Raw genomic sequence first — 11550 nt, forward strand, 5'->3', positions numbered from 1 at the left:
CTTTTTCTTTGAAAAATTGGAGAATAAGACCAAAAAAAAAATTTAAGAAATTCTAAATTGGCAACAAGGAAGGTGTCTTCAAAATAATTTTTGAATCATGTCTCTTGAAGTTATTAGACCAAACTCTTACCATTGAGTTGACACTCGTGGATATAAGGAATATTTTGGTTCCATAAAAGTTGAGTTCATCTTTTTCTCCTTCTTTTTCTCACGCAACATTGTATGTATGATATGTTAAAATGCAATGTAAAATATTTATAAAAAAATATTTCAACTTAAGTCTTGATGTCGGTTGGAGGGGGATTGGAGATTGGAAAGATATTCGGGCGACAGCATGCCATTGTTTTTGGACATGGAGCAATAAGGAGTTGCATGAAAATAATTTTGCTAGACCCATTCATTAATCTTGTGAATCATGTTTTGAAGCTATCAGAAGATTATTATCAAGCAAGAATGGCTAACCAAATTACTTCCAATAGCCAACGTGTGATAGATTTCATTGGAGGTCTCCACCAGTTAATTGGGTGAAGTAAAATACAGATGGCGCATGCAAGGGTGGAAATATAGCTAGTTATAGTGGTATTATTAGAGGGGGTGATGGAGAATGGATTTGTGGTTTTGCTAAATTCATTGGCGATTGTAGTGCATGTGTGGCTATGCTTTGGGGAGTGTTGGAGGGTTTGAGCTATGCGAGAAGGATGGGATTTAGAGCCGTTTGAATTAAATATGTAGATTATGTAGTGTGGAGCATACTATAAAGGATAAAAGGAAGGTATGAGAAATAGTGTTTGGGTAGAGAGTTGGTCAGTAAAATTCTTCGCTTATTGGAGATGGATTGGAATGTTGAAGTATCTCATTCATATCGAGAGATTAATCGGTGTGCAGATGCTTTAGCAAATATTGTGTGCTCCTTGGATTATAATCTCAAGATATATGAGACATATCTGACTCAGATTATGCATTTATCGTTAGCTGGTATTATGGAGATTGCTATCGCTCGGTTAATTTTGTTGTAGTTTTTCCTTGTTTCCAGGCTTAGGCCCTCATTTTTACCAAAAAAGAAAATAATTTGAGACAAAATATTTGATAAAGTTTAATTAATATATTCTCAGTGTACAATCACTCGGGCTTAGGCCCTCATTTTTACCAAAAAAGAAAATAATTTGAGACAAAATATTTAATAGTGTTTAATTAATATATTCTCTCAGTGTATAATCACTTTACTAATGTATCCAATGATGTGTTGACACGCCAATTAATAAATAACTCATGTTTTTCATATTTATTAATTACAAACGCGCACATTAAATGTATGTGTAAAATTATTATACTCTAAGAGAGTAATTAATTAAATTCTATTTATATATATATATATATATATATATATATATATATATATATATATATATATATATGTATGTATATGTGTGTGTGTACCTTAAATAGTTGAAACTGAACATCAAGATCAATTATAGAACCGATTACCAGAGACCAGAATCGATCGCTATGTAGTCTTGTTGTATTGATTGCCAAAAATTGATTTCTAAAATGGGGATTTTTGAGCTTGCAAGACAAAAAGGGGAAATTGAAAGAGAATTTAGAAGGAGTGATGCTCATAGATGACTAGAAGAAGGGGGAATGTTCTACTATTTATCTTGTGGTTTGTTAATTGTTTATGGTATTAAATTTAAAGGAAATGTTGGTTAAGGAAACGAATATAGTAATATTTATATTGAAAGTTGTGTAATCAATACATTAAAAGTTTAAAAAGTGTCTTTTTTGACTTACAATTTCTTCTTTTGATTTCCTTAATCAATGCTCTGGGAGCACCGGTTAACATGACCCTAAATTTAAAGAAGAAAATGAATAGTTGACGGAAGCGGAGCAAAGAAAAGGGGGGATGTTTTTTATGTGAATTGAATGAAGAAGAGGTGGATTGAACGATTTGAAGAAGAGAAGGCAAGCGTGAGTTGGTTTAAAAAGACTTTTTTATTATGAAAATGTTGTGTGGTATTCAATTAAGACTATTTCCAACTTAAAAGAGTTTTGTGGTATTCAATCAAGACACTTTGTTATTTAAATAGAGTATTTGTGGTATTCAATTAAGACTTTTCATCACTTAAAAAATGTTTTGTGGTATTCAAAATCATTTAAATTTTAAAAGATTTTTAATGAACTGAATTTTGATGGATTTTGTGGAATTTTTTAGTGAAATTTTAGCATGAGAAGTCTTTCATAAAAACATGAGTTTTTTTTTTGGAACAAAAAAAACATGAGATTTTAAAGAATTGTTTTTTTTTTTAAGATTTTCCTCTCTCTCCTCCCTTCTCTCACACTCTTTCTTCCTTTCTTCCTCTCTCTCCTCCCTTCTCACTCACTCTCTCTCTCTTCCTCTCCCCTCTCTCCTCTCTATCTCTCCCATAAATAATAATAATAAATAAATGCGTATTGAGAATATTGTGAAAGTGAGTGTGTTATGATCATTTTTTTAATAAGTTCTTAAAATTCATAAAATCTTTTGAAATCTATAAAATTATTTCAAATCCTTTAAAATCTTACGAGCTAAATCCATTGAAATCCAAATTGTAAATCTGGATAGTCTTTTAAAATCATGAAAGTCACTAAAATCATACAAGTCATTAAAATCATGCAAAGATTTTTAAAATCCTCAAGACTTTTTTAAACAAAAAGTCTCTTTAAAATCCTAATCTAATACAACCCTAGCGAGTAAACAAGTATAATTTTTTTTGTTACACCACTGTTATAAAAAAGAAGTTTAGCAAAAAAAAAAAAAAAAAGGCGCCCTACAAACTTGTGTCTTAGGTGGCTGCACCTCGAGTGTGAACCTAGGTCCGACCCAGATAATGAATAAATTTGTAGTGTTTGGTAAGTTTAACGATTGTACTAATTTTTTTTAGAGCCATAAAATTAACTCTTTCTATTCATCAAAGTAGTTGTAATACATGAATGAAATGAAATAAAAAAGATAATTTTAATTATATTTATTTTTTTCAATTAAGATAATACATGTAAAATTAAAAGGAAAAAAAAATGATAAGCTATGAATTTTAAGCTTACTTAAAGTCGCTTATAAAAAAACATTATAAACTCATAAAAATACTCCCTCCGTCCCTATATCTAAGCACCCATTTTTGTCCCTAAATGTAAACCCCTTTTCAAATTACTAGATACATTTATTATTTTTTTTCCTAAACATACTTGTCTTGAAATATGAAAAGTCAAATTTAATACACATACAAACAAAGGATAATTTGGTAATATTAACACATAAAATAGACACATTAATTAAGGAGATGAAATAAAGTAATTGGTAATTACTCCATCCGTCTCATAATAATTGTCTCTTTACCCATTTTTCTTTTTCTCAAAATAATTGTCACTTTAGAATATCAATGCATCATTTATTATTTTTTTCTATTATTATACCCTTATTTATTGAATTTCATACAACTTAACTACTCCACTAACTACAATTAATAAGGGTGATTTAGTAAATGATACTAATTTTACCATCAAAATCAACACAATCAATCATTTTCTTAATAACTGTGCATAAACCTTAAATGACTATTATTTAGAGACGGATGAAGTATCCTCTAAATTTACTAACTTCTATTGTTACTAATTTATTTAATTTTTTGGTAGATAGACGAGATGGTAAAGTCATCATAAACTCACACACATAAAGTGGATGTACCGGGGTTTGAACCCGACGTCCGGCCTAACAATTTCGGCATTTTTGCCAGTTGAGCTAGGACTTATGAGATCTATTGTTACTAATTTAATTAACAGTATTTATCAAAGAGAGAACCTAAGAGATTACTATAATAATCCCTCCTTCAAAAGAAAAAAGAAAAAAAACACACTATAATAGTCCCACATCGGGGAGTTCATAGGCACTAGCTAAGAGAGTTATATATAAATAAGAGAGAAGCGCGTCACAATGTTAAGAATATTGGAAGAGAGCTAACCGTGATTATCAATAGCGAGTCACTCTTGATTAGGATTTATGGCAGATCAAGAAGAAATGCAAGAGAGCCAACAGGCTGTAGATCTCCAGAAACACCCTTCTCGAGATGCAATCGCACCTACCCTAAGCAATGTTCAGTGAGCATCTAAATATGTTCTCGTGAAATTATTATAATGGATGAATAAACTGACGACACACAAGCTAAGCTATGAACCACGGATGCGGATTAGATGCTTTTATATATAGTAAATTTGAGGAAAAGACATAATTGAATGTAATTGGTGGTAATGGTGTGTTATTATCGGACACCAAACAAGTCTTCGATTGGAAGTGTCGGTGTTATAAAACATACAAGTTAAAGTAATAAAAGAATGCCTTAGAGAGAAATTCATGTAAAGTTTTGTAATCTCATCTTAACTGTAGTTTTATGGACAAGATTTGTAAAAGAGTATAACCGAACAAATAGTCAAAGAGGTAGAAAGAGATTTATGTTTTAAGTTGTTTGTCTTTCGACAACATTCTCGACAGAAAATTACTGTGCTGCTTTATTCATTTCCACCAAATTGGGAAATATCTTTGTTCTTATTTACAATGTGCATATTTGCTATCACGGTCAGTTTGTCATAATGGATTTTTAAATGTTAAGTTTGTAGCTTTTGCAAAATCATAGTACATCACCATGATTATGGCAAAATCACCATGATACCAATCCTGCACAATATCCAATAATTATACTTGTTGTAATTATTTACTTTAGCTTTTGGAATATGTACTAAATTTCATGCACAATAGACTAAATACTTGCAGAAATCTTGTTTCAACGGTGAATTGGATGTGTAAGTTGGATCTCGAAGCAATTGCACTCCAATCTCGTAACGCAGTGTACAAACCCAAGGCAAGTTTCATTTGCTCATTCATTGTGAATCTCATTCAAATACCATCTGTGTTGTGTATACAAGTCTGTGTGTTGCGCGTGCGTACTTACTTTTTCCTTTGCATTGGTAAATATGCTTGCTTTAGTGGCACTGATCGATGTTTGTGATGCAAAATTCTTGGCAGCATTTCCTTTTTCTCATTATGAAGATCAGAAAACCAAAAGCAACTGCACTTATCTATTCTTCTGGGAAGATGGTGTGCTCTTTTGTTGCAATTGCTCATTGAAGTGCTTTTTGTTTGTGGTTTTTTAAACATTGAATTCAAATTTCAAATACTGTGTGGTTGTTTATGATATGACCATGTCTCTAATGTTCCTTTTGCAAAACCAAATAATTTCACATTGTACTTTTGAAGGGTTAATTTCTCTTTCTTATGATGTTCTAATTTAACTAGATTTGTACTGGAGGCAATGAGAAACAGTCTAAATCGGCAGCAAGGAAGGTGTGTTCTTGTTCTTTTATATGCTCATCTCATTCATGCTATGTATGCATATTATCGATGTTCTCCACTCAAGGTTAATCACACAAGATAACTAAACCATTTGTGTTGGATTGGAGCCTTTATTTTTTTCAAAATTTACGGTATTTTCTAATTTATTTTTTTCTACTCAGTATACCCGAATCGTGCAAAAGTGTGGTTTCCCTGCCAAATTCAAGGTATAACATCTACTCATTCAGATTATCTTCACTGAAATTGTTTCATCAATTATGGTGAATTTGTGATTTTTCTCATAGTACTTGATTCCTCCGGCTTTATTTATGCATTAGGATTTCAAGATCCACGGCCCTCGTGATGTCAACTTCCGCAAATGGTTGAAGGGTCTTATTGCAGATTCCCATGGTGCTTCATCTAGTGTAAACTCGGTTGACGAAGTTTCCCAAAGTATTCAGCAACTCACTATTTAATTTTGCTTGCAAGTCAGGCCATGTAAAGCCTGTATCTGATACCTACAAATGCATAAAGACATTCAATGTACTCAATGACAGGAGAGAAAATTAACAATTTTTATCTTCAAGATCTTTTAAATAAGTGTTAATAAGATAAGTTTGAAATCGATTCACCTAATGCCTATTTGTGAGCAAGTAATATCTTCATACTTCAACTGGAATATCAGTATATTTCGCATGGTTACCGAATACCCCGATGCCTTTGCTCATAGAAATCATGTAAGATTTTGTTACTTTGAAATGGTCAAATCACAAACATAAGAACGTATTCAATAGGTTGGCCAAATCAAATATAGAAAACCTTCAAATTTAAAGAAAATCATTTATAAAATTACTGAATGAAAAACAAATGACATTTTGAAAGACCAAATGGAAAAGCTAACCTTGTTAATTACTGCAATTTTCATTCGGAACAGAAACCCGCCACTTCAGATCTCTGGTAATACAGCGTCGCTCTAATCCATTTTTGAACCAATGCATTGGTAATTTGAATAGCATTCTGACTCCATGATCTGTCCACGACATCTTGTTGATGTATTTCTCCAATTTATCTTTCAATACAGGAAGGTCAAGAAATAAGTGGTCTGTATCACTAAGACTCAACGACTGTTTTTACAAACCTGTTACAGATGCTGAAAAATCTCAACTTAAAACTTGTCTAGTCTACCAAATAACTAAAAAATTGTACTGGAATATGACAAATAAGTTACCATGTGTGCTTCAGAAATTGTCATTTAAACACATAGCATCAAAAAGAAAAGTAAAAGAAGAAATCCCATAAAAAAGGGTAACCAAACTGCAAGGAACATAGGTTGCAACGAAAATCAAAGCTACTAAATGTTTCAATACATATCCACTAAATACCCTAAGATCATTCAGGAAAATCACAACTACGACAGAGAAATGATTCCAAAAATTGGAATGATACAATTAGTTAATTAATTAGCAAAACATAGATCCAAAATTTAGGGCGGAGGAGTTATTACCTTGCACCTGGGATTTTAATTCTGTTTGTTAGCTTTTGTAATGGCAGCAGAAGCAATAAGCACAAAACAGAAATTAGAGGAAAAGAAGTGAAAGAGAAGGGACAATAACAATGTTTAGTATGCTGCAATTTGATTCATATCATCCATACATCCTTTTTACATATTTATAGCCAAATGGTAATGACTCAGCCTATGCTTAGCTGATGTCATATGACATAAACCTACTTAACTTGTGCAGATAACCTTACTTGTGCAGCAGAGTTTTACTAACAAAAACAAGTTAAAATGATTACACACATAAGCAATTAAGTAACATAATTAATAAAGTATTCAGAAAAGTTTTATTGGTCAATTAATCAACACTCCTCCTTAAAACTTTTCTGGAATACTCCCAGCTTGCTTCTTAGCTCCATGAACTTGGCACTAGGAAGTGCCTTCGTTAAAATGTCTGCCAATTGTTCTTCAGAACTGCAGTGCTGCAGTTTTACATCTCCATTCTGTTCAGCTTCTCTTATAGCATGAAATTTGACATTGATATGCTTTGTTCTTCCATGTTGAATTGGATTTTTGGCAATTGCGATAGCTGATTTGTTGTCACACCATAGCACAATTGGTTCCTCTTGTACATAATTCAGATCACTTAATACCTTTTTGATCCAAATAGCTTGATTTGATGCAGCTGCAGCAGCAATATACTCAGCTTCAGCTGAGGATTGGGCAACCACATCTTGTTTTTTGGAATTCCATGAAAATACGCCACTACCAAGTGAAAAAACATAACCACTTGTGCTTTTAGAATCATCAACAGATCCAGCCCAATCACTATCAACAAAGCCTTCAATCTTACCATCGCCTTTGTTGTACCAGACACCAAAATCAGTAGTACCTCTTATGTACCTCAACACTCTTTTGCCCACACCTAAGTGTGTTACACTTGGTGAATGCATGAACCTTGAAAGCAAACTAGCAGAGAACATCAAATCTGGTCTAGTTGCAGTCAAGTAAAGAAGACAACCAATCAAACTCCTATATTGAGTAACATCTGCCTTAGCATCTCCATCAGATTTTGAGAGTTTTTCATTTACAGCAAGAGGTGTTGAAACAGATTTACAACTCTCCAATTTGAATTTTTTCAGCACATCATTAGCATATTTCTTTTGTGAAAGAAATATTCCATCATCAAGCTGATGCAATTCCATTCCCAAAAAATACTTCATCAATCCCAGGTCTGTCATTTCAAAGACCTGCAACATGCTCTTCTTAAACTTGTTAATCTCATCAATGTCGTTACCGGTAATCAGCAAGTCATCAACATAAAGAGAAACTATAATCCTCTTCCCATTGCCACAATCTTTAACATAAAGTGTAGGCTCATTTTGACTCCTCCTGAAATCATTTTGCAGAAAATGTGAGTCAATTCTGCTGTACCAGGCTCTAGGCGCCTGTTTCAGCCCATACAAGGCTTTGTGAAGCCTATAAACACTGTCTTCATGACCTGCAACAATAAAACCAGCAGGTTGTTCAACATAAATTTCCTCCTCCAGGATTCCATTTAAGAATGCCGATTTGACATCCAAATGAAAGATCTTCCATCCACATTGTGCTGATAGAGCAACAATCAACCGAATTGTTTCATGCCTAGCAACCGGTGCAAATGTATCACCATAATCAATTCCAGCCATTTGAGAATATCCTTTCACAACAAGCCTTGCTTTGTGTTTGTGAATGGAACCATCAGGATTTAACTTGGTTCGGTAAACCCATTTAACTCCTATCACATTTTTATCTTTGGGTCTTGGAGTGAGTGCCCATGTACCATTTTTATTAATGGCTAGCAGCTCCTCCTTCATTGCATCTTTCCATTCTGTTATCAATGAAGCTTCTTCAAAACTAGAAGGTTCATTCACAACAAAATTGCAATTTTCATAAACTTCAGCCAGAGATTTGCTCTTTAGAATTGGGGAATCAGATTCAGCTATCTGATTTTCATCTTCATTTGTTGTGTGCTCTTGTTTGTCAGGAGCACTTTCAGCAGATTTTGTACTTCTTTGAACCTCATCATTTTCCCAATCCCAATATGCATTTTCATCAACATCAATGTCTCTGCTGATCACAATTTGTTTGGTCTTCAAATTGTACACTCTATAACCTTTAGAGCTTGCTGCATAGCCCAAAAAAATCCCCATTTCAGCTTTGTCATCCAATTTGGATCTTTTTGCTGCTACAACATGAACATAACATATTGATCCAAAGATCTTCAAATGTTTGGCTGAAGGCTTCACACCTATCCATGCCTCAATTGGTGTTTTCTCTTGAACAGCCCTTGTTGGAAGCCTATTCAAGAGATACACTGTTGTATAAACAGCTTCAGCCCAAAAACTTTTTGGTAATTTCTTTTCAGCAATCAAACATCTTGCCATCTCCATAACTGTTCTATTTTTCCTCTCAGAGACTCCATTTTGCTGAGGTGTGTAGCTCACTGTCAGCTGATGTACAATGCCCATATCTTCACAAAACAAATTAAATTCATTGGAAGTATACTCCTTTCCATTGTCAGATCTCAAAGCTTTGATTTTGCAGCCACTTTGAGATTCCACCATAGCTCTAAACTTTTTGAAGACATTAAAAGTTTGAGCTTTACTTGTCAGAAAATACACCCATGTCATCCTAGTCAGATCATCAATAAACAATAGAAAGTACTTGTTGTGGCTAAGAGAGGGCATACTCATAGGACCACACAAGTCAGTATGAACAAGCTCCAATTTTTCCTTTGCTCGTGTAACATTTGTTGACTGAAAAGACTTTCTATGCATTTTTCCAAGTTGACAAGCATCACATAAATCATTAATACAATTAATTTCTGGCATGTCTCTCACCATATCATGAGATTGCAGAAATTTTAATGCATTAAAATTAAAATGACCATATCTTTTATGCCATAGTGCAGAATCATCATGCTTGGAAACAAGTGCTGTTTGATTCACTTGATTCAAACTTAATGGAAAACTATTTCCACACATTTCAACCTTCACAACTTCAGAATCAGTTGAATCCATTATGACACAACTATTATTTTTAAAGGAAATTGAATATCCTTTCTTCAATAACTGAGCAACACTTAGCAAATTTTGACTCAGTTCTGGAATCAACAAAACATCATGGATATATTTTGGACCTTTGCTAGTGTGAACATAAACAATACCTTTTCCTTTGGCCTGAACAATTTTTCCATTTCCAAGCTTCACTCTGGTTCGTACAGCTTTGTCCAAAGAGGTGAAGAGACTTGGTTCTTTTGCCATGTGGATTGTGCACCCACTATCAACATACCATACATCTTTTGAAGAAGAACTAGATGTATGAGTGGCCATAAATAAGTGATCTTCATGGGCTTGTTCATCAGTGAAGTTAACCTGATGTGCATGTTGTGGTTGAGATTGGTTTTGTTTTAATCGACAAAACTTCTCTCTATGACCCCATCGATGACAGTGATTGCATTTAATTTGGGGTTTTCCCTTATAAAAGCAATCTTTTGTCAAGTGATTTGTTCTTTTACAAGTTAGACAAGGAGGGAACCTGTTCTTTGCTGCAGATCCACTTGAACTACCATCATCTTTGTTCTTTCCTTGTTGATCACCACCATGTTTGTAGTTCCTTTTCTTCTGCCCAGACTGCTTGTGGTTGGCCTGAAAAGCCCCATCAGAAACATCATCCATTCTCATAGAGAATCTTTGTTCATGAGCTGACAATTTGCTGACCATCTCAGAAACAGTTAGTTTCTTGAGATCACATGACTCTTCAATAGCAGCAACTTTGGCTTCAAATTTGTCGGGTAAGCTGATCAGCATCTTTTCCACTACTTTGCTGTCATCTACAACCTCACCATGAAGTCTCATTTGATTCACCAAGTGAGATAGCTTTGAGGTGTATTCTTTGACAAATTCATGTTCATTCATTTTCAGCATTTCAAACTCCCTTTTAAGAGTCAATAACTTTATGGATCTTACCCTTTCATCACCAGCATACCTTTCGTCCAGCTCATCCCATATTTGCTTGGCTGTTTCGAGATGCATGATTCCCGTAAACACATCATCTGCCAAGGCTGAATGAAGAACTGAAACTGCTTTCTCCTTCTTCAATTTCTCCTCCTCATGGTGTTTCATTTGAGCTACTGTGGGATTAGCTTGCAGTGGTGGAACCTGCTTGTCTTCATCTACATAATCCCATAAGCCAAAAGACTTCAAACATGATTTCATTTTGGCAACCCATATGTGATAACTTTCCCCAGAAAATTGAGGAATAGAAATTACAACATTACTACCAGAAGCCATTTGATTTCTAACAAGTTTTCTGGGTGTGTTTTTTTTCTTTTTCTCACATCCTCTAAGAACACTGCTCTGTATACCACTGTTAGCTTTTGTAATGGCAGCAGAAGCAATAAGCACAAAACAGAAATTAGAGGAAAAGAAGTGAAAGAGAAGGGACAATAACAATGTTTAGTATGCTGCAATTTGATTCATACCATCCATACATCCTTTTTACATATTTATAGCCAAATGGTAATGACTCAGCCTATGCTTAGCTGATGTCATATGACATAAACCTACTTAACTTGTGCAGATAACCTTACTTGTGCAGCAGAGTTTTACTAACAAAAACAAGTTAAAATGATTACACACATAAGCAATTAAGT

General features: G+C 33.8%; 1 protein-coding gene across 1 annotated transcript; it reads left to right on the plus strand.

Annotated features, from left to right (window-relative positions):
* Positions 1-5023: 5023 nt before the first annotated feature.
* LOC146902720 (TATA-box-binding protein 1-like) lies at positions 5024-5992 on the plus strand. Its single transcript, XM_085735998.1, has 4 exons — positions 5024-5122; positions 5321-5368; positions 5539-5583; positions 5695-5992. The coding sequence occupies exons 1-4, from the start codon at positions 5024-5026 to the stop codon at positions 5830-5832; spliced, it is 330 nt and encodes a 109-aa protein (XP_085592124.1). The 3' UTR covers positions 5833-5992.
* Positions 5993-11550: the final 5558 nt, after the last annotated feature.

Source organism: Medicago sativa, chromosome 8 (assembly GCF_051527215.1).
Source record: "Medicago sativa cultivar Bolivia chromosome 8, Bolivia_mono, whole genome shotgun sequence".
NCBI classification, from domain to species: Eukaryota; Viridiplantae; Streptophyta; class Magnoliopsida; order Fabales; family Fabaceae; genus Medicago; species Medicago sativa.

Excerpts from the sequence above, each read along its gene's own strand:
- LOC146902720 (XM_085735998.1), top strand. The coding sequence starts at position 5,024 with ATGTTTGTGATGCAAAATTCTTGGCAGCATTTCCTTTTTCTCATTATG. Across the intron at positions 5,123-5,320 it reads TCTATTCTTCTGGGAAGATG|ATTTGTACTGGAGGCAATGA; the intron begins GTGTGCTCTTTT and ends TAATTTAACTAG. Across the intron at positions 5,584-5,694 it reads GTTTCCCTGCCAAATTCAAG|GATTTCAAGATCCACGGCCC; the intron begins GTATAACATCTA and ends TTTATGCATTAG.